The sequence below is a fragment of the Grammomys surdaster genome, unplaced genomic scaffold (genome assembly GCF_004785775.1).
Source record: "Grammomys surdaster isolate TR1022 unplaced genomic scaffold, NIH_TR_1.0 125604, whole genome shotgun sequence".
NCBI classification, from domain to species: domain Eukaryota; kingdom Metazoa; phylum Chordata; class Mammalia; order Rodentia; family Muridae; genus Grammomys; species Grammomys surdaster.
Window position 1 is genome coordinate 1,206,616 of NW_021620447.1, and position 26,818 is coordinate 1,233,433.

General features: G+C 38.1%; 1 protein-coding gene across 1 annotated transcript in view; it reads right to left on the reverse strand.

Moving 5' to 3' along the window:
• Positions 1-26,818, reverse strand: part of LOC114638533 (solute carrier organic anion transporter family member 6A1-like) — an 86,608-nt gene that overhangs the window by 51,735 nt on the left and 8,055 nt on the right. Inside the window, exons 4-5 of the mRNA XM_028787044.1 lie at positions 25,464-25,560; positions 1,167-1,282 (exon numbers count right to left, since the gene is read on the reverse strand). Coding sequence (XP_028642877.1) covers positions 1,167-1,282; positions 25,464-25,560 — 213 coding nt within the window. The remainder of the gene's footprint in view (positions 1-1,166; positions 1,283-25,463; positions 25,561-26,818) is intronic.

Consider the following 26,818-nt stretch of genomic DNA (forward strand, 5'->3'; position numbering starts at 1 on the left):
AATTTATATATATATATATATATATATATATATATATATATATATATATATATATATATGTGTGTGTGTGTGTGTGTGTGTGTGTGTGTGTGTATACATATATATGTGTGTGTATACATATACATACACATACACATATATATGTCTGTATAAATTTATGTTGCCACCAGCAGAGAATAAAGTTTTGTATTTTCACACATTGTCATTTGCACTATTCTCCTGATTACAGCAATTCTCATCGTGCTGAAATGGAACTACAATGGTCTAAAGGTTTAGTGCAAAGGTTTAATTTTCATTTTCTTAATGGGAAAGGATGTTCATCATTTCTCAAATATTTTTGTTCATTTGTACTTTTATACAAATTGACTATTTGAATTTTTAACATAGATTCTGTTAATAATGAGCTTTACTTTTCAGAACTGTTTCAGCTGTGTCCCAGATGTTTGGATATATTGCACTTTTTCATCATTTATTTCCATTTGTACTTTTTTTTTTTGGAACTGAATGTTCAGACATCTCGCTGGCCACTTTTACTTGTTACCTGCTTGCTTTTGTACTCACTAGCAAGTCTATTTCTTCACCCTCATTTGAACCTCCTACTTGAAGATTCTAATGCAAACTAAAGACAAGCTGACAGCCTCAAGCTCTAACCTCATGGACTGAAAAACTGCAGAATTCTTGGGCTATATTCAAGGTAACCATTTTTGGATTAGCTGGACCACAACGTGTAAGTCATTCTAATAAATCCCCTTTCTAAACATAAAATTTCATTCTATAAGACTTAATAAATTTTCTTTCTAAACATAAAATTTCATTCTATAAGTTGTTACTCTAGACAATTCTGATTCATGCACTCAAAAAATAAATTTGAGAATATTTTCTTTAAAAAAAAAACAAGTTCATACTTTAAATAAAAGGGTATATGAACAAAAAAATAATGAGTGACACAAATACCTGCTATTTAAGCTATAGTACATAAATATAATATTAGGATGTGATATTGCTTGATTTGGTTAAAAAAGGATACTTAAACAATATATTTCTTTTTTACAGAACAATACACGTAGATCAAGCATATTCATAAAGAGATGCAGTTATCTGTGCTTTGAGAATTAGAGTTGAGGGTATAAATTATTATAACAAATTAATTATATTTTGATACTCACCAGGTAAACTATGTGGAAAACATAAAAATGGAAAAAATGTGAACCATGCAAGCAGAGTGGCACCCAGAAAACCAACAAACCAATTGAACTGCCACAGAAGAAAGTTGTCATTAATCCTTCAATAGAGAAAAGGAGGAAATTTCAGTTAGGCGCACTTATAAAACATATCATAATTAATTTTATAATTAATAATTATGAGAATGGGAGAATTTTCTGTTAATTTTCATTCATTTGTAATTTGACACTCTTAATTGGGGAACTTTGCTGATAAGAGCTGGTTGTTATTATTCAATGTTTTGGTTTGGTTTTGCTCCTATCAGAGCCTTGTTTTCCCGCTTCCCTTTTCAGTGACATGACTCATGTACCAAATGTTCCTCATTGTTCCTATTTCAAGTTTTCTTCATTTTAATTCCTGACCATGGGAAAACCAAGTCTTGCTTCTTTCTTGGGCTCCTTCAAGGCTTGCACCTGAGCCTCTATAGCAAGAAGCCATGTATTTTAGGTTGCATAATTTTTCTTATTTATTGCACCTCGATATCACACGACATCACAAGGTCCCTTGTGCTAAGTATACGTTGTACTTTTGTGGTGCTTCCAGTTTTCTTATGGGGCCCGTTTGCATTCTTAAGGTTTCCTTTGCTTCTCACAAAGCTTAGTAGCTGGGAAGGTTGGAAGGTAATAGTGATTATTTTTTCAGCTAGACACGTGAATCCAAGTTGTTTGGTCATTATCAGAATGTCAAATTCATCAAGAGGAATAATTATGTTTATTTTAAATAATTCTTATTTTTATTTTAACAATATTCTGTTATATTCACTTATTTTATTTTTTGTATATGAGTATTTTGCCAGCATGCCTATAGTGTGCCACATGCAGAGTTCAGAAGAGATTGTTTTGGAAGCCCTGGAACTGGAGTCACATACGGTTGTGAGCCATCATGTGAATGCTAGAAACCCAATACAGGTCCTTTGAAAGAACAAGTTTTTGCTACTGCTAACCTATCCCTTTAGCTCCAAGAAAAGTAATTTTCTAAAACTAGGCCCTGAATAATTGATAAATGTATCAAAATTGATAATTCTAATAACTTGTGTGTCCTTGTAGACAATTAACAAAATATACAATACAATTTAAAATATTAAGTTGGAGTTTTAACACAAATTAAAACATATGTCATGGGACAGACTAGAATATAAAAGAAGAAAAAAATGTTACTATGAGGATACTTTATTTGTTATAAAATGCCTGGTTACCAATAACTGTTAAAAAATGTATAAAATAGAATCAAAGACAAAAACTCACATAAAATGTCAATCATTATAAAAAGTATCATAGTAAAGACTTAACCCACCATTGTAGTAAAACCCCAAATAAAGTAGTATCAGAAGATACCATTCAAATATATAGATGTCATAAGCCATGGCTTCAGCCAGCACTGTGCTGAACAAGTATAATCTGAAAGTGTTTCCTCTGAAGTTGAAAACATGAAGTGAGTATCCACTCTCTGCAAACTTACACCAGAGAGCTCTTAGTCTTAATCTAAGCAGCTGGCTGAGGAAAAGTAGGAGAAAAGCATACATAGGAGGGGAAAAAACAAATCTATTTAAAGGCTCAATCTGAAAATTCTTGAGACATTATGACAAATACTATTGGAAGAGTAGCAGAATAGAAAATTGGCATATAAATATTAGTAAGTTTCCTAGAACCTTACTAATCACACTCAGAAAGCAATCAGAAAAATATCCACGTTCAACTATTCAGTTGCAGCAAAGCATAAAGTACCTAGGGAAAATCTAATGGAGATAAAGAACGATATGATGAAATACACAAGAAAGTAGGAAATCACCAAGTATTGGAAAAAAATAATAACAGAAACTAGTAAAAGCTGGGTCAACTTCTGTGTACATCAGTTAAGAGAATTAATATTGTTAAAATGGGTGTATCACTGAAAGTGTTGTATAGATACAATGCAATACTAATCAAATTCCAATGTCTTTGTTTTTGTTTGTTTTACAGAATCAGAAGAAACATTCTCAAACTCAGAGGAAGATACAAAGAACTCAGAGTATCTGAGGAAAAGAAATGCTGGAGAAAGCACCACACTGAAGATTCCTTGTGCACCAAACTGCAGTGTGCTGCTACAGTATTAGACATGTAAACCGACGGGAAAGAGATGATGAGAAACAAAAACTACTGTGCAGACGTCTAACTATGAACAAAGGGAGAAAATCACATGCTGGAGAAAAGACAGCATCTTCAAGAGCTGGATCTGGAGAAAGTGGATGTCCATGTACAGAATGAAAGTTCTCTCACTCTAAAAATCAATTAAAATGTATCCAATTTAATAAAGACTATAATAAAACTTCTTTGAACAGAGATGCATTTTCTTTCATTGAAAGCAATAATTATTCTCAACTACTAATTCTGAATCTAGCACAGAAAATCTGAAAGCCCATATTCCAAGATAGAGTCATAAGCAGGGACTTTCACCACACTGGGTATGTTATTTTTTCTCTCATATTCAAATGCTGTTCCTCCACCTTCTCTGGATATCATTTGTCTTTTACTTTTTTTCATATTCAAGAAAATAACAACTTATTATCAAAGCTTGCCATGCAGCACTTTAATTTTGAGATACTTAGCATATTTCTGTATTTTTAAAATTTAAGATATTTTATGCAAAATATTCTTTTCTTATGTATAAGAATGTATAAGAATGTATGTATATATGTATATATCCTTTTTGTCATTTCTCCTCTGTTTACCCCTCCCAGTTACATCTCCCTCACTTCCTCCATGGATCCACTCAATTTCTGTCTCTCATTATAAATAGAAAGGCTTCTAATATATAAGAATCAAACACTACAAAAGAAAATAAAAGCTTTCATATTGAAGTTGGACATGGTAGCCCAATAGGAGGAAATGAGTCTCAAGAGCAAGCACAAGACTAAAAATCCCAATCATTTTTACATTCAGAAATGTCATAAAATTGGTAAGCTGACTGTTATCATGCAACATGGATGTGGTGTACACCCCTGTGGGCTCTCTGTGAGCTCATGTGCTCTTTGTCTAGTTGACTCAGAGAGCCTTCTCCTTCTGGTGTCCTCCAGCCCCTCTGGCCTTTGCACTTTCTGCCTCCTCTTCGGTGTGGTTCCCTGAGGTCTGACAGGAGGGATTTGATGGAGACATCCACTGAGGGCTAAGTGTTCCAAGATCTCTTATTCTCTGTGCAGTCTGCCTGTGGACTTTTGTATCTTTTCTCACCTATTGTGAGAGGAAGATTATCTGATGGCTGAATAAGGCACTGATCTGTAAGTATAGCAGAATATCACTAGGAATTCTTTATTGAAAAAAATATTTTATACTCTAGATCTTTGGGCTATCTAGTGTCTCATTCTTGGTTACCCAAGAAGTATGATCTCCATCTCATGAAGTGGGTCTTAGGTCAAATCAAACATCGATTGTCCACTCCTATAAATTCTGTGCCACCATTGCCACAGTATAGCTTGTAGACAGGACAGATTGTAGATCACAAGTTTTGTGGCTGGATTGATGTCTACCTTTCTCTTTTGGTAGTTTGCAAAGTGTCTTCCCTCACCAAAAACACTAATCCACAGAGGAGGAAACTCCATGTAAACACCAGTTTGACATTTTCATGTTCAATGAGTTGTATGGATTTTGTAGTTGGCAATGAGGTCAGTTTGCATAGTGCATCCTTTTTTTTCTTAGTATCAGCATGCGTTGTTGGTGATTTACATAGGACTCCCTTGGCCAACAACACAGTCCCCTACCGGAAGCCTCCTTTGGTGAGAAGAAATGGCCAGTTGAGATTCTATATCCCCCATTATTAGGAGACTTCCTTAGGATCACCTTTGTATATTTAAGGAAGTTACTCCTGCAGTAAGTTTCAATATCATCCCTCAAATGCCCTTGAATTCCAGCTGTCTCTCCTTGTAGCCTCTCTGTCTATTCAAGCCCCATCCTCTCCTTAACTGATCTTCCTGTTCCTGACCCCACCTGATCCCAGTCTGGCTGTAAAATCTATTCTATCTTTCCATCTCAGGGAGATGCATGCATTCCCCTTGTCCTTTCCTTCATAAATAAATTCTCTGGGTGCAAAGACAGTAGCTTGGTTATAATTTACTTAATGGCTAATATATACTTATGAGTGAATGTAGATCATATTTATCTTCCTGGGTCTGGGTTACCTCCAACTGGATCCATTCATGTACCTTAAAATTTCATGATATCTGTTCGGTTCACTTGGTTTATAACATCTCTTAGCCCCAGTAACTATGTTTCAATTTTATCTGAATGACCTGACTTTTGGAGAGAATGGAGTATTGAAGTGTATGGGTCAATATGTGATTTGAGCTGTAGTAATGTTTTAAAGTGAAAATTTCTTGTTTCTTTATCAATTCAGTTGTGTTACACTAGGTTTTACTGTAAGCTGTCCTGAAAGGGCATTTTGTTTTTGTTTGTTTGTTTTTTGTTTTTTGTTTTTGTTTTTTTTTTGTTTTTTTTTTTTTTTTTGCTGAAAACAGACATTTGAGAGGATGTGTGATATTTAGAAAGAATATAAAAAGAACTATGCAGTGAGAAGATTATCTTTCATTGCTATGCCATGCAATGCTTTCCTGGTCTTCAATTTATAGAGAAAACACACCAAAACTTCTGCTCTTCTGGCTTATTCTGGCTGCTTCCAGTGACTCATGCCAATTCAGCAGAGTCTTGCTATTTATGGTGGATCAAGCTGCCACTATTGATTCATGACTGTTATTTGCTATTGAACTGGACTGCTGGAATTCTGACAATGAAGAGTGGAATCACTCTAAGGAACTACTTCTAAACACGTCCACAACATCCTTTTCCTATTAACCTTCTTTCTCCCCATCTCTGGTTCATGGGCTAGAAGGGAGGTTGAAGCATTTAATCACCCTAAATAAAATAGGTTCCAAAAAAATCTAAGTCTAGAGTGTTTCATTTATAGATGTGGGTGCCCTGATGTTTGGGGAAAAGATGTTAAAAATTGACATGTTATTATGGTGGATTTTTTTCCTTTGATTTTTCTCCAAATCTTTTGATAGTTTTGGTGTGGAATCTATTTTGTTAGATATGAATACACCACCTTGTTTCATAGGTTCATTGGCTTTGAATGAATACGTTTTCCCACCCTTTACTCTAAGGTAACATCTATCCTTGATGTTTAGGTGTGTTTCTTGGATGAAGTAGAAGGATGCAACCAGTTTTCAAATCCATCCTATCAGTCTGTGTCTTTTTATTGGGGGAATTAAGATCATTGATATTAAGATATATCAATGCCCAGAGATTGTTGAGTTCTACTATATTGTTGCTGTTGTTATTGCCATTGTTTTTGTCAGTGGTGGTGGTTATGGTCATTGTGGTGTCTGTGTGTGACTGTGTGTGTTTTAGTTCTTTTGGATTTTACTAGTGTTAGATTATTTACTTTGTTTCCATGTGCTTAATATCATTAGATGGGAATTTTCCTCCTAGGATCTTATATAGTGCTGAATTTATAGACAGATATTTTTTAAATTTGGCTTTGTCATGTACTGTAGTATTTTCTTTATTTGTGGAGATTGAAAGATTTTTGGCTATAATTTTCTAGTCTGATATCTGTGGTGTCTTTTAATAGCATGTATGTTAAGGCCTTTTTGGATTTTAGAGTCTTCATTGAGAAGTCATGTGTACTTCCAATAGGTCTGCCTTTATATGTTACGTGGACATATTCTCTTGCATCCTTTATTATGCCTTCTTTGTTCTGTATGTTTAATGTTTTGATTATTATGTGGCAAGGAAACATCCTTTTCTGGTCCAATCTATTTGGTATTCTGCATACTTGTACCTTAATAGGCAATCTTTCTTTTGGTTAGAAAAATTTCTTCTATGATCTATTTTGAAAATATTTTACAGGACTTTTATTTGTAATTCTTCTCTTTCTTTTCCTATTATTCTTCTGTTTGTCCTTTTATAGTGTGCCAGATTTCCATGATGTTTTGTGTCAGGATAGACTTATTTATTTTCTTTGACCAATATATCTGTTTCTCCTATCATTATCTTTAATATTTGAGGTCCTCTCTTTTATTTCTTGTATCCTTTTAGTGAAGTATGCCTCAATATTTTCTGTTTGAATTCCTACATTTTTCATTTCCATAATTCTCTCATTGAACAACACACATTAATAGTGGGAGATGTCAGCCCTCTATTCTCACCAAAGGACAGGTCCTCCAAACAGAAACTAGACAGAGAAATAATGGAATGAAGAGTTGTTATCACTCATATGGACTTATCAGATGTCTACAGAATATTTCACAGAAACGCAAAAGTATATATCTTCTTCTCAGTACCTTGCAGAAATTTCTTCAAAATTGACCATATACTCAGTCACAAAGCAAGTATCAAAAGATGCAAGAAAATTGAAATAACCTTTTGTATTTTATCAGACCACCATGGACTAAAGCAGGATTTCAACAATAGCAGAAATGACAGAAGTCTATATACTCCATTGAAACTGAACAACCCTCTACTAAATGACTACTGGATCAAGGAAGAAATAAAGAAATTAACGACTACTAGAATTCAGAGAAAATGAGTTCAAAGCATATCCAATTTTATGGGACACAATGAAAACACTGCTAAGAGGAAAGTATATGGCACTAAGTGCCTTCATAAAGAAGTTAGTGAGCACTCATATTAGTGACTCAACAAGACACCCGAAAGCTCTGGAACAAAAATATGCAAACACATAGGAGAGAATTAGATGGAAAGAAATATTTAAACTCAGGGTCTGAAATCAATAAATTAGAGACAGAGAACAGTACAAAGAATCAATGAAACGAACAGCTGGTTCTTTGAGAAAATCCACAAGATAGATAAATGTTTAGTCAAACTAACAAAGAGAGAGAACATCCAAATTAACAAAATCAGAAATAAAAAGGTGGACATTATAGTCAATGACAAAAATCATAAGCTCATAAACCAATAACGTATACTCCACAAAATTGGAAAATCTAAATGAAATGGATAATTTTTATTATGGATACCACACACTGAATTTTAAAAACATCTATAATGCTAAGGAAGTAGAAACAGTTCTTAAAAGTCCCTCAACCCCCAAACACCCAAGGCCTTATAGTTTTAGTGCAGAATTCCACCAGACCACCAAAGAAGAGCAATTACCATCACTCTTCAAACTATTCTATAAAATAGAAACAAAAGGAACACTGCCCAATTCATTTTATGAGGACACGGTCATCCTGATATCTAAATCATACAAAGACTAAACCAAGAAAGAATTTTATCTCGATTTCCCTTATGAACATTAACACAAACATATACAATAAACTACTTGCAAACTGAATCCATGAACGCATCAAAAACATCATCCACCATGATCAAGTAGGCTTGATCACAGAGATGCAGGGATGATTCAACATATAATAATCCCTAAATCTGCCCTTCTACCAGATCCTTTCTGCTAGGGAAGACTCCTAGCTGGTCTGCTCCTATGAAGACACGGTATCCTGACCCATCCTAGAGGATCCTCTGCACTCAGAGCAGTTGATACCATATCCTAAGACATCCCAGAAGATCCTCTGCACTCAGAGCAGTCAGGCAACTGACACTACAGCCTGAGGCACTCCAGGTGATCTGCACACAGGGCAACTGAGCAACTGATCACCAGCATGTCTGCTCCCCTGGAGACACCACAGCTTGAAGGCATTCTCTGTACACAGGACAACTGGGCAACAGACACTACAATCTCAAGTTCTCCCAGAGGCTCTGTGGCATGCAGGGCAACTGACTCAACAGACTGAAAGCATCCATGATGTTCTGCTCCACACAGGGAAACAGAAATGACAGTCCATAGGGCCCCTGGAGAACATCTTCACACAGGAAAACAGATTGACTGCTTAAAGGCCTTCCAGAAGATCTACCGCAGCCAGGGCAACAGATCAGCAGCTTCTCTGCCCCTCTGAAGAGCCCCCAGTTGGAAGGCCCCATAGGTGGTCTGCTACAGCCAGGGCCACAGGCCTACTTGGATACCTGAAGCAACCCAGGAACAAACGAGGCAGACTCCAGACAGAGTCACCCAGAGCTGGAAACACCTGGGATATCCAGATGTTGAGGGGCAAGCTCAAGACCATAAGCAACAGAAGCCAATACACATGGGCATCATCAGAACCCACCAGAGCAAGCCCAACACATCTGAAATTCAGAAAGCCGACCTAAAATTCTATCACATTAAGATAATAAGAGCCCTTTAAGGAGGATGTAAATAGCTCACTGAAATAAGTACAGGAAAGCACAGGTAAACAGGTAGAAGCCCTTAAAGAGGAAACAAATAAATGCCTTACAGACATACAGGAAAACACAATAAAAAAGTTGAAGGAATTGAATGAAAACAGTCCAAGACCTAAAAGTAGAAGTAGACACGGTAAAGAAAACGCAAATAGAGGCAAACCTGGGAATAGAAAACCTAGAAAAGCAGTCAGGAGTTAAACATGTAAGTATCACCAACACAATGCAAAAGATAGAAGAAATAATCTCAGATGTAGGAGATACCATAGAAGAGATTGACACAAATGTCAAAGAAAATTCAAAATGTAAAAAAACTCCTAGTCCAAAACATCCAGAAAAGGCAGGACACAATAAAAAGTCCAAATCAAAGAATAATCTGAACAGATAGCCGTAAAGGTACAAGAAGTCGATAGAACACCAAATAAATGGGACCAGTAAAGAAAATTCTCTCATCACATAGTAATCAAAACACTAAGTGTACAGAACAAAGAAAGAATATTAAAAGCTGCAATGGAAAAGGGACAAGAAACATACAAAAGTAGACCTATCAGAATTACACCAGACTTCTGAACAGAGACTATGAAAGCCAGTAGGGCCTGGTCAGAAGTCCTGCAGGCTCTAAGAGAACACAAATGCTAGCCTAGGCTACTGTATCTAGAAAAACGCTCAACATAAATGGAGAAAACAAAATATTCCAGAACAAAACTAAATTCAAACAGTATTTATCTGCCAATCCAGACCTATAGGGGATCCTAGAAGGAAAACTCCAACACAAGGAAGGTACCTGCAACAAAGAAAAGACAATATTAAGCACCTGACAACAAAGTCAAAAGGAGAGAACCAAAACCACACAAAGTCACCTACAAAATCAAACATATCAGAAACCAGCAATCATCTATCTTTAATATCTCTCAATATTAATGGGCTCAATTCACCTATAAAAAGACATAAAATAACAGAATGGATATGTAAACAAGATCTAGCATTTTGCTGCATACAAGAAATAGGCCTCAAGAACAAAGACAGACAGTATCTCAGAGTAAAATGATGGAAAAAGTTTTTCCAAGCAAATGGTCCCAGAAAAGAAGCTGAATTTGCCATGCTAATATCCAATAAAATAGACTTTCAACCAAAATTTATCAAGTGCAATGAGGAAGGACACTTCATATTCATCAAAGGGAAAATCCACCAAGAGAAAGTCTCAATACTGAACATCTATGCCTCAAATGTAAGGGTCCCCACATTCATAAAAAAAACTTTACTAAAGCTCAAAATATGCATTGAACCCCACACAATAATAGTGAGAGACTTCAACACCACACTCTTACCAATGGACAGGTCATTGAAACAAACTAAACAGAGACACAGTGAAACAAATAGATTATTAACCAAATGGATTTAACAGATATGTACAGGACATTTCACCCTAAAACAAAAGAATACACTTTCTTCTCAGCACCTCAAGGTACCTTCTCCAAAATCGACCATATAATTGGTTGAAAAACAACCCTCAACAGATACCAGAAGATTGAAGTAATCCCATGCATCTTATCAGATCACGATGACTTAAGGCTGGCCTTCAAAAACAGCAAAAGCAACAGAAAGCCCACATACACATGGAAACTGAACAACTCTCTACTCAATGATAACTTGGTCAGGGGAAAAAAAAAGAGATTAAAGACTTCCTGGAATTTAATGAAAACGCTGACACATCATACCCAAACATATGGGACACAAGGAAAGTGGTACTAAGAGGAAAATTCATAGCACTCAGTGCCCTGGTAAAGAAACTGGAGAGATCTTACACTAATAGCTTAACAGGACACCTGAGAGCTCTAGAACAAAAAGAAGCAAACTCACCCAAGAGTAGTAGATGGCAGGAAATAGTCAAACTTAGGGCTGAAATCAACCAAATAGAAACAAAGAGAACAATACAAAGAATCAACAAAACCAAAAGCTGGTTCTTTTAGAGAATCAACAAGATAGATAAACCCCTAGCCAAACTAACTAAAGGGCCCAGAGGCAATATCCAAATTAACAAAATCAGAAATGAAAGGGGAGCTATAACAACAGAAACAGAGTAAATTAAAAAACAAACAAAAAAACAGAGGAAATTCATCAGAGCCTACTGCAAAAACCTATACTCAAAAAAAGCTGGAAAATCTAGATGAAATGGATGGTTTTCTAGACAGATATCACATACCAAAGTTAAATCAAGAGCAGGTAAACTAAACAAACGAACCAAAAAATAAATGGGGTATAGAACTAAATCGAGAATTCACAACAGAGGAATCTCAAATGACTGAGAAGCACCTAAAGAAATGTTCAAAGTCCTTAGTGATCAGGGAAATGCAAATCAAAACGACCCTGAGATTCCATATTACACCAATCAGAAGGGCTAAGATCAAAACCTCAGTTGACCACACATGTTGGCAAGGATGTGGAGAAGGAGGAATACGCCTCCATTGCTGTGGGACTGCAAAGTGGTAAATCAATCTAGAAGTTCCTCAGAAAATTGGAAATAGATCTACCTGAAGATCCAGCAATACTACTCTTGAGAATATACCCAAAAGATGCCCCACAATGCCACAGGGGCACATGTTCCACTATAGCTGCCTTGTTTGTGATATAAGAAGCTAGAAACAACCCAGATGTTCCACAAAAGAAGAATGGATACAAAAAATGTGCTCCATTTACACAATGGAATACCACTCAGCTATTAAGAATGAGGAAATCCGGGCTGGAGAGATGGCTCAGAGGTTAAGAGCATTGACTGTTCTTCCAGAGGTCCTGAGTTCAATTCCCAGCAACCACATGGTGGCTCACAACCATCTGTAATGGAATCTAGTGCCTGAATCTGGATTGTCTGAAGACAGTGACAGTGTAGTCATATATATTAAATAAATTAATTTAAAAAAAAAAACAATGAGGAAATCCTGAGTTTTACAGGCAAATGGATGGAACTAGAAAATATCATCATGAGTGAGGGAAGTCAGACACAAAAGGACATGCATGGTATGTACTCACTAATAAGTGGATAGTAGCAAAAAAAAAGAAAGAAAGAAAGGAAGAAAGAAAGGAAGAAAAAAAGGAAGAAAGAAAGAAAGAAAGAAAGAAAGAAAGAAAGAAAGAAGAGGAAAAACCCCAACAAAACAAAAGAAAAGAATACCCAAGATACACTCCATAGTACAAAAGATCAACAAACTGAACTGCCCAAGTGAGAACTCCTCAGTCCCATTTTGGAGGGAAAAGAAAGCAATCACAAGGGGGGAGGAGAGAAGGAGGGAGGGAGGGACCTGAGAGGGAAGGTGGACAGGAATTGGGGTAGGAGGGGAACCTGATCTGGTATTGAGTGACAGAAAAGAACTGAAACCCTGAGTGCCAGCAAAAAGAATGGAAACAGGCAACCTAGGGAGGTAGGAGGCCCGGAGGACCATCCAGAATGCACCAAAGACCTGGGAGGTAAGAGACTCGCATGACTCAAAGAGCAAGGACCCTTGATGAAATGTTTGACAGCAGGGAGAGGGAACTTATAGAGCCCATCTCAAGACAGGGCATCAAGTGAGGGATGGGGTTGCCATTCCACAGTCAACACTCTGACCCATATTTGTTTCTCTCTGAAAGAACTGCAGGGATGGAAATGAAGAGGAGCCTGAGGAAAATAAGGTTCAGTAGCAAACCCAAAGTGGCATCTAGCTCAAGGGGAGGTCCCAAGGCCTGACACTATTAATGAGGCTATGGAGCACTCACAAAAAGGGACCTATCATGACTGCACTCAAAAAAATCAGATATTTGCATCCAACTAATGGGCAGAAGCTGCTTATCCCTGTGGTTGAATTAGGGAAAGGCTGGAAGAAGCTGAGGAGGAGGATGACCCTATAGGAGGACCAGCAGTCTCAATTAACATGGACCCCTGAGATCTCTCAGATACTGGACCACCAACCAGGCAGCATAAATCAGCTAATATTAGGACCCCAACATATACATATGCAGCAGAGGATTGCCAGGTCTGGATTTAGTAAGAGAAGATGCACCTAACCCTCAAGAGACTGGAGGCCCAACGAGTTTAGAGGTCTGGTTGGGTGGGGGGTATGAAATGAGTACATCCTCATGGAGACAGGTGTGTGAGGAGGAGGTATGGGATGTGGAACAGCTGGAGGGATGAACCAGGGCACAGGGATAGGGAATAAAATCTAGAATGTAGTAAATAAATAAATAAATAAATAAGCAAATGACAAAAGAGAAAATACATAAATGTAATCTACCACTTAAACAAATTGAAAAAAAAAAAACCACTTTATCATCTCATTGAAACTTACAACTGTACTCCCTACATATATAGTACTCAAAGCTTTAGCTACAGCAGTGAGACATCTAAGAGAGATCAAGGGGATACAAATCGGAAATGAAGAAATCAAATTATCACTCTTTGTAGATGATATGATAGTATATACAAGTGATCCCAAAAATTCTACTAGGGAAATCCTACAGCTGATAATCACCTTCAGAAAACTGGCAGGATAAAAAGTCAACTCAAAACAATCACTACTCCTATACACAAAATTTAATGGGCTGAAAAATAATTTAGGGAAACAACACCCTTCACGATACTGACTAATATAAAATATCTTGGTATAACTCTAATCAAGCAATTGAACAACCTGTATGACAAGAAAGTTTTTTGAAGAAAGAAACTGAAGTGAATATATGAGGATGAAAATATCTGTCTTCCCCCTCTCTCCACGTGGTCATGGCCGGCCTCCTCTTCTCTCCTCTCTCTCTCCTCCTTCTCCAACATCTTCTCCTGTTTCTCTCCCTACCTTTGCCCTCTGCCCTGAATAAACACCCTCCCCTTTGGAACTGTTTGGTCTGATGTCTGTTCCAAGCTGCATGCCGAAGTCTAACATTGGTGCCGTGACTCGGATACGAAGACTTCAGGAACCGTGAGACCCATGCAGCTGCTGCCAGCTGCCAGCTGCTGTGACCATACAAGACCGATGCCATGTAGCCTGCCACAACCCCACCACCGCAGCTGCCTCCACTACAACACGAGGACTTCATCTGTTGCTATCTGCCATCACCGACCATGTGAATTCCCACCACTGCTGCAGACCAACCCCATCCACCGCAGAGAGGCTCGAAAAACTTCCACCATGTGAGCTGTGCCACTGTGGCCCCCACGTGGTGCTCTGCCATGTGGGCTAGGCAGCCAGACAGGTCTACACAGACCTCACGGTTCCACCTTTCCTGATACCAGACTGCACAAGCCCACAAACACACCAGCATATTAATTGGTAAGGAGTTTCCGATTGGCGGGAGGAACCCTGGATGCCCAGTTAGGGTCTGGCTAACCTTCCCTGGGCTAAGGAGTTGGCTTTTCATTGCCCACTCCATATGACTCGCCTCTAGCTGAACTACGACCTAGGACATTGGCCATTGGGTGATTTCCCTCTCAGAAATAGCTTCCAGCCCCTCCCCAGCTCTCAGAGCTCTGCAGGAAATCCTGGTACCAGGTGAGCTATTTTCTGCCAGACTAGTTCCACAGAGGCCCCTAGATATTCTCTTGATGACCTGATTATCTAGCCTAAGCCTGATTTTTCATTGCCAGCTTTTCTTTTGGGATGCCGACTGATAGCTCAGTAACAGCCGTCACCCAATGGGTACCACATTGTCTTCAACTGTACCCACAGACACCCCACTGGGTTGTCTGCTGAAAAACCTCAAATCTCTAAAATTAACGCCAGATTTGAGGCCTTCCAAATTGATACACCTCTGCAATAAGGTCTGGATTTGATACCCTTTAGATAATTGACTAAAGTAGCCTCGTAATGGCACACTAGACCCAACTATTTTAAGAGGTCTTAACACATACTGCCAGCAGTCTGACCTATTCCAGGCACATTAACTCTGCCGTAGTTCCCCTCCATCCTGTCATAGCTAACCCTTATATGCTTCTCTCTACTATCCTGTCAGGGACTTCTCATGTTTCAGTCCTAGATCTCAAGGATACATTTTTCTCTATCCCTCTAGACACCCAGTCACAGGACATATTTGCCTTTACCTGGACATATCCTGACACCCACTTTTCTACCCAAGTTACCTGGACTGTTCTACCTCAGGGATTCCAGGACAGCTCACTTCTGTTTGGGCAGGCCCTGGCTTCTGACTTAATCTCTTTATCTCTCCATAGATCTAAGATTGTACTTTACATAGATTATGTTCTTCTCTGTAGCCCCTCCTTAGAAATTAGCATGCTGACACAGCGGCTCTTCTAAATTTCCTTTCCAGTCGGGGCTACAGGGTCGCACCTTCTAAAGTCCAACTGTCCACTCCTCAAGTCACATATTTGGGACTAGAAATAACCTCAACCCACAAGGCTATTACTTTAGATAAAAAGAACCTGATTCAGTCTCTAACTGTTCCTTCTACAAAGGAAGAGATTCTATCATTCCTAAGAATGGCTAGCTTTTTGTGTTCCTGGGTTCCTTCCTTTTCCCTACTTTCTCGATCCTTATATGAAACAACATTAGGTCCCACCCATGAACCTCTTCTCAAACCTGTCACTAAGCCCTTCCAAAGGCTCCAACAGGCTCTCCTTAAGGCCCCAGTCTTACATCTCCTGGACCTGACTCATCCTTTTTTCCCTCTATGTAACTGAAAAAGAGAGATTTGCCCTTGGAGCCTTAGGTCACCAACTGGGACCATCTTTTCCACCCATAACATACTTGTCAAAAAGACTAGATCCAACCATCCAGGGATGGGCACCTTGTATTTGTACCTTAACAGCTGCTGAACTCCTTATTCGAGAATCAAAGAAACTAACCCTGAGATCACCTATAACTGTCCTTTCTTCTCACAACCTGTCACAGCTCCTAACTTATAAAGGCTTACAGACTCTACCTCCCTACAGGGTTCTTTCTCTTCAGGTAGCTCTAATAGAAGACTCACCCTCACCTTTCAATCATGCCCACCTCTTAATATTTCCAATCTTCTTCCCCGACCTAACACTGACTACTCTCTATCTCACTCCTGCACTGAAACCTTAGAAAAACTGTTACCTCATCCTTCACATATACAGGAGGACACATTGCCTCAAGCCACCTTTACCTGGTATATAGATAGAAGCTCCTTTCTTCATGAAGGGGTCAGGAAAGCTGGCTATGCCATAGTGTCAGACACCAAGGTGGTGGAGGCACAGGCCCCTCCTGCTCATATCACCAACTCTTTCATCCTAACAGCCAAGTGCTGTCTTATTTCATTAAGACCCACCTACACCCTACTCCTGAGAACTTAAGTTTCCTAAAATCTATCACTGCTTCTTGCAAAATCTGTCAGATGTCAGATCCCAACTCAAGGTATCCTAGCACCCCTTTTCCTACCCATAAGGCTAGAAGTTCCCTTCCTGGAACTGACTGGCAACTTGACATTACCCACATGCCTACTGTAAAACGTGTCAAGTATCTCCTGGTCTTGGTGGACACCTTCTCAGGCTGGGTAGAGGCTTTCCCCACAACTAATAAAAGGGCTCAGCTAGTCTCTGATCTCCTCCTCAGAGAGATCATCCCCCGTTTTGGTGTCCCCACCTCCCTCCAGTCAAACAATGGGCCTGAATTTACTTCCCAAGTTTCTCAGACTCTATCAAAGGCCCTAGACATCACCTGGCATTTTCATATCCCCTATCATGCTCAATCTTCAGGTAAGATAGAGAGAACCAATCGCCTTTTAAAAATCACTCTTGTCAAGCTGTCACAGGAACTTCACCTTGACTGGGTAAAACTCCTACCTCTGGCTCTTTTCAGGCTACGAGCCCTTCCCAAGTGACCTCTCCTCATTTCACCTTCTGAACTCATGTATGGACGTCCAGTCTTAACTCCTGGTCTTTCACCTAAAGGTTTCCTCTCCCTCTCTCCCTGGGACCTGTAAAGTGAGTGCTAGTGGTGCCTTCCGCTACAAAAACAACTAACATGAATGTTGCTGTGGTACGGGACATGCTTGCTTTTCCTTGGGCACTGCAAACTCTAGCTTCCAGAGACACTGGGCAGTGAATTCCAGAGCTAGCAGGAAGTCCTGCCCTGCTGCCGCTGTACTCAACCCCCTACCAGCCATATGATCCAGCTTTCTTATACTGGTCCTAGCCAAATGTTTCTTTGCTAATACAAAAATGTGCTTTTCTCTACCTACACAACCTGCCAAAGTTACTTAAGACAGGATAGGAAAGGCTCCTGCCTTGATAGATTTTTACTACTGCCATTAAATTCTAGTCAGTTACAACCAATCTTATGGCTCTCAATCTTGTCAGAAGTTTGCTAACAGTATTTTTTAAGTTTATGGCTGACAGAATTCCCAAAGCCTCTAACAGTTAACCCAAGATGGTTTCAGAAGATGGACATCAGACTCCTAGAAGATACAGCCTAGATTTTATGTGATGATATAGTCACTAACAAACACAGCAAGCTAAACTGGATGCCCTGAGTCAAATGACTTGGCTAAACCAAGGTAAGTCACTTCTCATGTCAAGCATATCCATTCCACAGAAAAAAGCCCTGCATTTTCTGAGCTTGGAAGCCAAACTGACTTCACCCAAGAGACTATGGAAACCATGGGAACTGTTGGCTAGTGGACTCTGTCATTTTTTTAAAAATAATACATAACTGGTAGATTGTTGTTTACTCTTTATCAGACTTCTGACTACATTGACAGCTAAGCTTTTACAGATATTATCTGTTATCTTATCTCATTACCTAAACTTAGTTGCCATCAATTAAATGCTCCATATTTCCTCCTCTTACTATCCCACTGTCCTAAATTATCTGAGTTCCTATAAACTTGCTTAACTCTAAAATATTCCACTATACAATCCAACCAAAGTTCATCTTAGAGACTGCTTGTGTTGTTAACTCATGATGTTATCTGTTTTGTAAATTTATAAGCTACGGGAAACCCACTCAGATCTACCTCTCATGGACCAAATAGATGCCATCCAGATAAATAAAGGTTCCATCCACTACTTATAACAAAGGGTGGGATCCCTCTGGGTTTCAAATGTACATCTTAGAAAAAATTTCTTTCTCCAAGTGTTCTTAATCTTATTTCCTATATCTTGTCAAGTCCAGGTCCATCCAGAACAGCTCCAGAGAAGCAACCTCCAGATGCTCCATCTCCTGTCACACATCCAGCTGCTTCTACTGGACCTGTTCCTTCTGACCTATTCTCAGATGGCTTGCTCCATAGACCCTGGACAGCAGGAAACAGCCAGCTCTCCAAAGACCGGACAAACAACCCCCATACCCATTCTTCTAGGTTGCCCCTAAAGACACGTCACCCCCACTGCCAGCAGGAAGTAGCCAGATTTCACAACGACCCTATTCCTGCTTTGCCGTCACCTCTTTCTAATTTTTCTTTTTAATTAAGCCAAAATGTGTGAATGTTAATATTCTGTCTAAACTCCACCTCCACAGTTATCTGGCAACCCCAGGTATGCTCCTCCTCTCTCTCTTACTCTCTTACTCTCTTGCCTCTAGCTTCTCCTCACCCTTCCTCCTTTCCCTTCCCCCTCTCTCCATGTGGTCATAGCTGGCCTCCTCTTCTCTCCTCTCTCTCTCCTCTTTCTCCACCATCTTCTCCCATTTCTCTCCCTACCTTTGCCCTCTGCCCTGAATTAAACCACTCCCCTTTGGAAAAGAAAAAGAAAACATCTCTCATGCTCATGGAACTATTAGATTAATGTAGTAAAACTTGGCATCCTACCAAAAGCAACCTACAGATTCAATGCAATTCTCATCAAAATTCCAACACAATTTTTATAGATGTTGAAAGAGCAATTCTCAAACTTCATATAGTAAAACAAACAAAACAAAGCCATAGAGGATAGACAAAACAATAAAAGTTTCGAAGGAGTCACCATCCCTGACCTCAAGTTGGACTACAGAGCAATACTGATAAACAATGTATGGTATTGGGACAGAAACAGGCAGATTTATCAATAGATAGGAATCAGAGACCACGAAAAACCTATATACTTCTGGACACTTCATTTTCATCAAAGAAACTAAGACTATGTAATGGAAAAATATCTTTAACAAATGCTGCTGGTCTAACTGGATGTCTGCATGTGGAAGAATGCAAACAAATCCATATCTATCACTCTGAACAAAACTTAAGTACTAGTGAGTCAAAGACCCCAACCTAAAACTTGATAGACTAAATCTGAGAGAAAGAAAAGATGGAAATAACCTTGAATGAATTGGCACAAGAGACAAATTCCAGAACAGAACAACAACAGCTCAGGCACTAAGATCAGTAATAAATGGAGACCTCATGAAACAGAATTGCTTCCCTAAGACAAAGGACATATTCAAATGGACAAAATGGTCACTTACAGAATGGGAGAATGGTTTTTATGGTCTCCACATCTGATAGAATTCCAAAGTATATAAAGAACTGAAAAAGCTAGACATCAATAAACCAAATAACTCAATTAAAGAAATGGGGTATAGATCTAAACAAGGAATTATCAGAGAAATTTCTAATGGCTAAAAAGCAGTTAAAAAAAGTTCAAATTCCTTAGTCATCAGGGAAAGGCAAATCTAAACAATCATGAGATTTCATCTAATACCTGTCAGAATGGCTAAGATCAAAACCTAAAAGACATCTCATGCTAGTGAGATGTGAAACATGGGAAGCACTCCTCCATTGATGGTGGAAATGCGGACTTTTATAAGCATTTTGGAAATCAATTTTGTGGTTTCTCAGAAAGTTGGGACTCCATCTACCTCAAGACCCATTTATACCATTCCTTGGCATATACCCAAAAGATGCTCCACTCTCATTAACTATAGACCCTTACTCAACTATGAACACTTGTCCAACTATGTTCATAGCAGCTTTATTTATGATAGAAACTGGTAACAACATAGATGTCACTGAAGTGAAGAATGAATAAAGAAAATGTGCTTCATTTACACAGTGGAATACTACTTACCTGTTAAAAACAATGACACAGAATTAGTAGGTACATGAATGGAATGAGAAGATATCATCCTGAATGAGGTAACCCAGACCCATAAAGATATACATGATATATACTCATTTATAAATGGCTATTAGTCATAAAGTACAAGATAACCATGCTACAAATCATATACCCAAAGAAGTTAAGTAGCAAAGAGAGCCCAAGGAAGGACGATTGAATCTCACTGAGAAGGGGAAACAGATTAGACATGGAGGGGATGAAGGGAGGTGACTGGGTGAGGGATGGGTTGGGATGGGAACAGGAGGAATGAGGTGGTGGGAAATTAAATTAACTCAGGGGATCTATGGGTCAAACTACAAACCTAGGATGCAGAATTTCTCAAGAATCTATGAGGATGATTCTAGCTAGCTATGGATCCTACCAATGGGGGATATGGATTCTGAAATAGCCATCTCTTGTCACCAGGAAACCAAACTAGCCCCCAAAATTTTGACCCACAATTTTTCTTACCTACAAGAAGTACATAGATTAGGGATGGAGCAGAATTTGAGTGAAGGAGCAACCAACGACTGGGCCAGCTTGAGAGCCATGCCATGGAAACCAGCTCATTCCTCACACAATTGATGATATTCTGCTACACTTGCAGACAGAAGCCTAGCATAACTGACATTAGACAGCCTTCACCTAGAAATTAATGGAAACAGATAAAAAGATGCATAGCTAACATTAGAGCTTGAGGAACCCTCTGGAAGAAGAGGAAGAAGGAATGAAGGTGCAAGAGGTTCAAGGACATCACAAGAAAACCTACAGAATCACATGAGTCCATAGGGCCTCATAAAGACTAAACTTCCAAAAAGAGAGCATGCATGGGATTGATCTAGGACCTATGCACATATATATCAGTTGAGCAGCCGAGTCTTCATTTGGAACTCTTAAATCAGGAGTAGGGGCTATCTCTGACTACATAGCCTGCTTTTGGGTTCCTTTCTCCTTCCTATCTGGGCTGCCTCTTGTAGCCTCAATAGAAGTCTATGCACTTAGTCTTACTACAACTTGATATGCCAAGGGTAGATAATATCCATGGGAGGTCTTTCTTTTACTGAAGAGAAAGTGGAGAAGGATGTATATATGGAAGAGTGGTGAGAGGGAGGAAGTAGGACGAGTGGAGGGAGGAGAAGCTCCTGTTATTGGGCTGCAAAGTAAATAACTTAACAGAAGGAAATTAAAATTATTAAAACATATGGTGTTGGCATTTCAAAAAGACACATTAATCAATGAATTAAGACTGAAAACTCTTGCATTTACAAACATTGAACTTTTGACTAAGAAACTAAAAATATATACTGGAGAAAATATAGTATCTCTAAAAATGGTGGTGGTAAAACTGGATAGCTTCATGTACAAAAATGCAAATAGATCTATATCTGTCACCCTGCCAAAAAACACTACTCCAAGTAGATCAAGAATTTCAACATAAGATCAGATATGCTGAATCTAACAGAAGTCAGTGGAGAATAAGCTTGAGCTCATTAATACAGGAAAAAGTTTTAAATAGGACTCCAATTGCAAATTTACTAAGACCAACAATTATTAAATACGACCTCATTATGAAGCTGAAAATCTTCTAAAAGCAAAGGAAAAACAGGTATTCAATCAAAGCAACACCCAGTAGAGTAAGATCTTTACCAATTCTGTGTCTGATACAATGTTAGTATCTACAATATACAGAGAACTAAAACACTGAACATCAAGAAAGTAACCCAGTTTAAAAATGGAGTGTAAAACTAAGCAGAGAATCTCTATAGGTAAAACTCAGAAGGTTGAAAAACTTTGAAAGAAATGCTCAACAACTTTATCAAGTAAGGAAATGCAAATTAGAACTACTTTGAGAATTCATCTCCCACCAATTAAAAAAAAAACAATAGCACATGCTGATAGATTGCACACTGGTACAGCTGATATGGAAATCAACGAGGAGTTTCGGGAGGGAAGCTGGGAGTCAATCTACCTCAAGATCCAATGATACCACTCTTGGGCATCCACTGAAAGGTCTCTACATTGATACTTGCTCATCCATGTTCACTGCTGCTGTATTCAAAGTAGTCAAAAGTTTAAAACAGCCTAGATGTCCACCAGCCCATGAATGGACAATACAAATGTGGTACATTTTTATTATGCATTATGAATAATGTAAATTAGAACTACTTTGAGATTCTATCTCCTAACAATAAAACAAAGAGCAGCATGTGCTGATAGACTGCACACTGGTACATTATTCATCTATTAAAAATGAAATTAGGAAAGTTGCAGGTAAATGGATGTGGCTAGAAAAAATTCATCCTGAGTAAGGTAACTCAGATCCCAAAAGACCAAGTACTTTATATTTTCTCTTACATGTAGATATCAGCTCTAAAGCTTTTGATATGTGTGATATAATACAACAAACTACAAATGTTAGGTACTACTAAGGGATCAAGAGGAAGGAGAACATCTAAAAATGGAGCAGAAATACAAGATGTTATGGAGATATAAGAAATAAATTAGAATAGGAGGGTTGAATGGGAAAGGAGATGGGGGACAATGATAAAGGAGGAAATACGGGGAGGAAAATTTATTACTAAATACCATTTGAAATCCTAGTTGGAAACCTACTGTTCTAGAAGCTTTCTGAAAGGAATCCAAATAGTGTCACAAAATAATAGAAGAGACAATGCCCAAACTAGATAACTTATTCCATCAAGTCCCAGAGATATATTAAATCTTGCCAAGTCATTTACCAAAGGCATACCATGAATCCCCCATATATCACAAGCTATTGCCAAGGCTATTCTCTGCAACCTGATAGTCAGATCCAGTTGCTAAACATGGCATGCAACTTATGTCATCAAATACAGAAAGTTGAGCTAGTGGCTTAATAGAGGTTTCGTCCCTAGTGACTAACATTTATGCTGCTGGAAGGTACTCAGCATACTACTAGAGAATGGTTATCTTTAATATCACTGAGCTACAGACCCTGTGACCTTCAACATGTCTCTGCCCACAAGTTGTATTAGGGCAAGAGAGTTACAACTATTCTGGAAGGAGCCAGGTACTTTTTATTGTATTTAAAGTCCACTGTATAAGATAGAACTCATATCAGACACTGCAAAAGTGTCCAAAACATGAGAAAAATACAAGGCATACTGCTGGGGGAAAACCTAATAGCATTGCCCTGATTAAAGGCTATGGTAATAAAATATTTCCAATTAAGTTTCTCATATATCTGTAGATCCATGCCTTATTCAACATCAGAGAAGCTTCTTCATAGAGAAGAAGTTAATTAATACCCAGTTGTGTGTATTATTTTATTTATTTATATTTCAAATATTATCCCCTTCCTAATCTACCCTCTGAAAACACCCCTTCTCATCCACATTGCCCTTTGCCTCTAAGAGGGTTTTCCCATACTCACCTACCAATTCCTCCCTCACCCCTCTAGCTTCTTCTTTCACAGGGACAACAAGCTCCACAAGACCACGTGCCTCCCCTTCCATTGATGTCAGATAAGGCAATCTTCTTCTACATATGTAGCTGGGCCATGAACTGGCCAATGTACACTTCTTGGTTGGTAGTTTAGTCCCTGGTGCTCTAAGGGGTCTGGTTAGTTGATACCGTTGTTCTTCCTCTGTGGTTGCAAACCTTTCAGCTCCTTCAGTCCTTCCCTAACTCTTCCACTGGAGTCCTCGGACTCAGTCCGATCGCTGGTTTTAAGTGTCTGCATCTGTCTTTTTAAGTTAATTGCTAACACAGAGAGTGGAATCCTAATCCTAACCATGAAGCTTTTTCAAAATAGGATGACTATTTGCAAAAAGACAGTAAGTTTCCTGCAAATAAAATGTAAATGGGTATAACAACAATAGTCCAGACCAGGTCCCATTGCCTGGAGTAGATGCCCAACACAAAATGAACTTAATTAACTGGGAGACTTTAAAGCATTGAGCCCTGAATGAGATGTCTTCATCAAACTCCTCCCTTCAAGATCTGGAAGAGGAGGTACAAAGATTGTAAGAGACAGAAGTGATGAATCTCTCCAAAGAAATAGTATTTCCAGAAACAATAAGACTGATACATGTATGAACACACAAAGACAGTAGTAACACATAGAAGACATGCACAGAACCAAGATGGGAATTAAGCATGGAGTTCCAATCCTAACCATGAAGCTATTTCCAACGTATGACTATTTAAAAAGGGACAATAAGTTTCCTCCAAATAAAGTGTAGTGGGTATAACAAGACTCCAGACCAGGTCTCATTGCCCAGAGTAGTTGCCAAACAAAATGAACTCAATGATTTTGGGGGTGATCTTTTTATGTTTCATTTTGTTTTGTTTGGGCATTTTTTATATCTTTTTGGTCTTTTGCTTGTTTGTTTTACTATTAACTATTGTATTTTTTTGGTATGGAGTTTCTTTCTTTTGTGTGTTTGAGTTGTTTTGTTTTTGAATGAATCAATGGGAAAGATCATAACGTTAGGTAGATCAGGAGGTAGCAAGGGTCTGAGAAAAGTATGACATAGGGGAGAGTGTGATCAGAACACGGCATGAAAATACCTTTTAATTAAATAAATTCAACACTTTTACATATCATGCATATAACTATTACATTGTGTTGAATAAAAGCTGTATGTTTTTTTAACAGAACATAAAATTTACTATATTTTAATTAATTTGTTTTTACATATTTACTTTACATCCTGTTAATTGCCCCTCTTCCTGTCACTCCCTCCCACAATCCCTCCTCCTCTTCCCTCTCATTCTCTTCTGAGCAGATGAGCCCTACACCCTCCCCAACCCCCCCACCCCTAGCTGAATCCAATTTCAAACAATAACAATACAAATGAACACTATAAATGTACACATCATCAGAAGTTGGATACATTTTCTATGCACTATTTGAATTACTCTATCTATTCAACAAACATTATATACAATGTAAACTAAATAGAAAAGTAAACGCTATGACTTACGGTTCCTCAGAACTGTGATTAAATGAAGGCCTAAGGTTTGGTGATCCCACTACATAACCTAGGCCATATCCCAGTATTTGTGTAGCATCTGCAATACCTTGAAAATGAACAAATGGACAAAAGAGTTTCAAAATCTAACTTGGTTAAAAAAACTAAAATATCTGTGATATTTGAATTTTTCAAGCTAATTTCTATTACTTGACAAACAGAAGATGGGCAGGAAAAGAGAGGAAGAAAGGGGGAGGCATGATAGAGGGGAAAAGAGTAAAATTGTAAATAATTTCTTGAACTGATTCTAACAAATCCCGTATTAGTGGGGCAGGAAATTCATGCAAGGGTTGATGCTACTGTGACCCACAATCATTGCTTCTTTGGGAACAGTCAATCTGCCCTGTTAGGACTCTACATTGCTTGAATGAGACCTGGTTTTATCATAAAGCTCATCTATTTTACTCAGTGTCTACTGATTGTGAATGTTAATTATAAAAAAGACAACATCAGGGAGTCATCTAGGCTAGTGTCTGATATTACAACTGGTCGAATATCCTCTTATCTAATCAAGTATTAGATACATATATTTTAATTATAAACTTAATTGTATCTTCTGTAATATATATATATACATATATATTAGCATAAATATATCTATGTTCAATATACACATAAAGAATATTTCCTTTAATATCTCACAGCATAAGATAACACATTTTCATAATTACTCTTTCATTATTCATCAAAACTTTCAGCATAGCAAATGGTGGCAATATAGTACAATATCTATAGTGTATAGATAATGTGTCTTATTTTCTATTTAGTAAAACTAAAATGAATATTTTCTGCCAATCTTGACTAATGATAATAAGACACAAGTATTTTTTGTAAAAGTATATAGAAATAGGGATACTCTTTACTTTAGTCTATTGGAAAGATTTTCTTTACTATTGGTTGAAAAGTAAGTTATTTTGTGCAAGCTATAACAACTTATTTGTTGTTGCTGTTTTTTTAAAAGACAGTCTTGTTATTTAGCTCTGACTAGTATAGTCCTGGTATTTGATGTGCAGTTTCATAGGACTTTGAACTCATAATCCTCATGCCTCAGTTTCTGTGTGTCTGAGATGACAGGCAAATTTCATGGTATTTACTCATGAGATGATTTCTAAGTAAGTACAAAAATAGTTTTATATTCTTGAAAATTATTTTTAGCTATCTCTGTGAAAGGACATATTCATTTTAACCTGCCAGGACCATAGTCTAAATAAGGATAGACTATTTGAGTTGTATCGATGTTTACATAATGCAGAACACAGTTTACACAAGACATTGAAAAGTGGAAAAAATGACACTGTGTTCAGCTC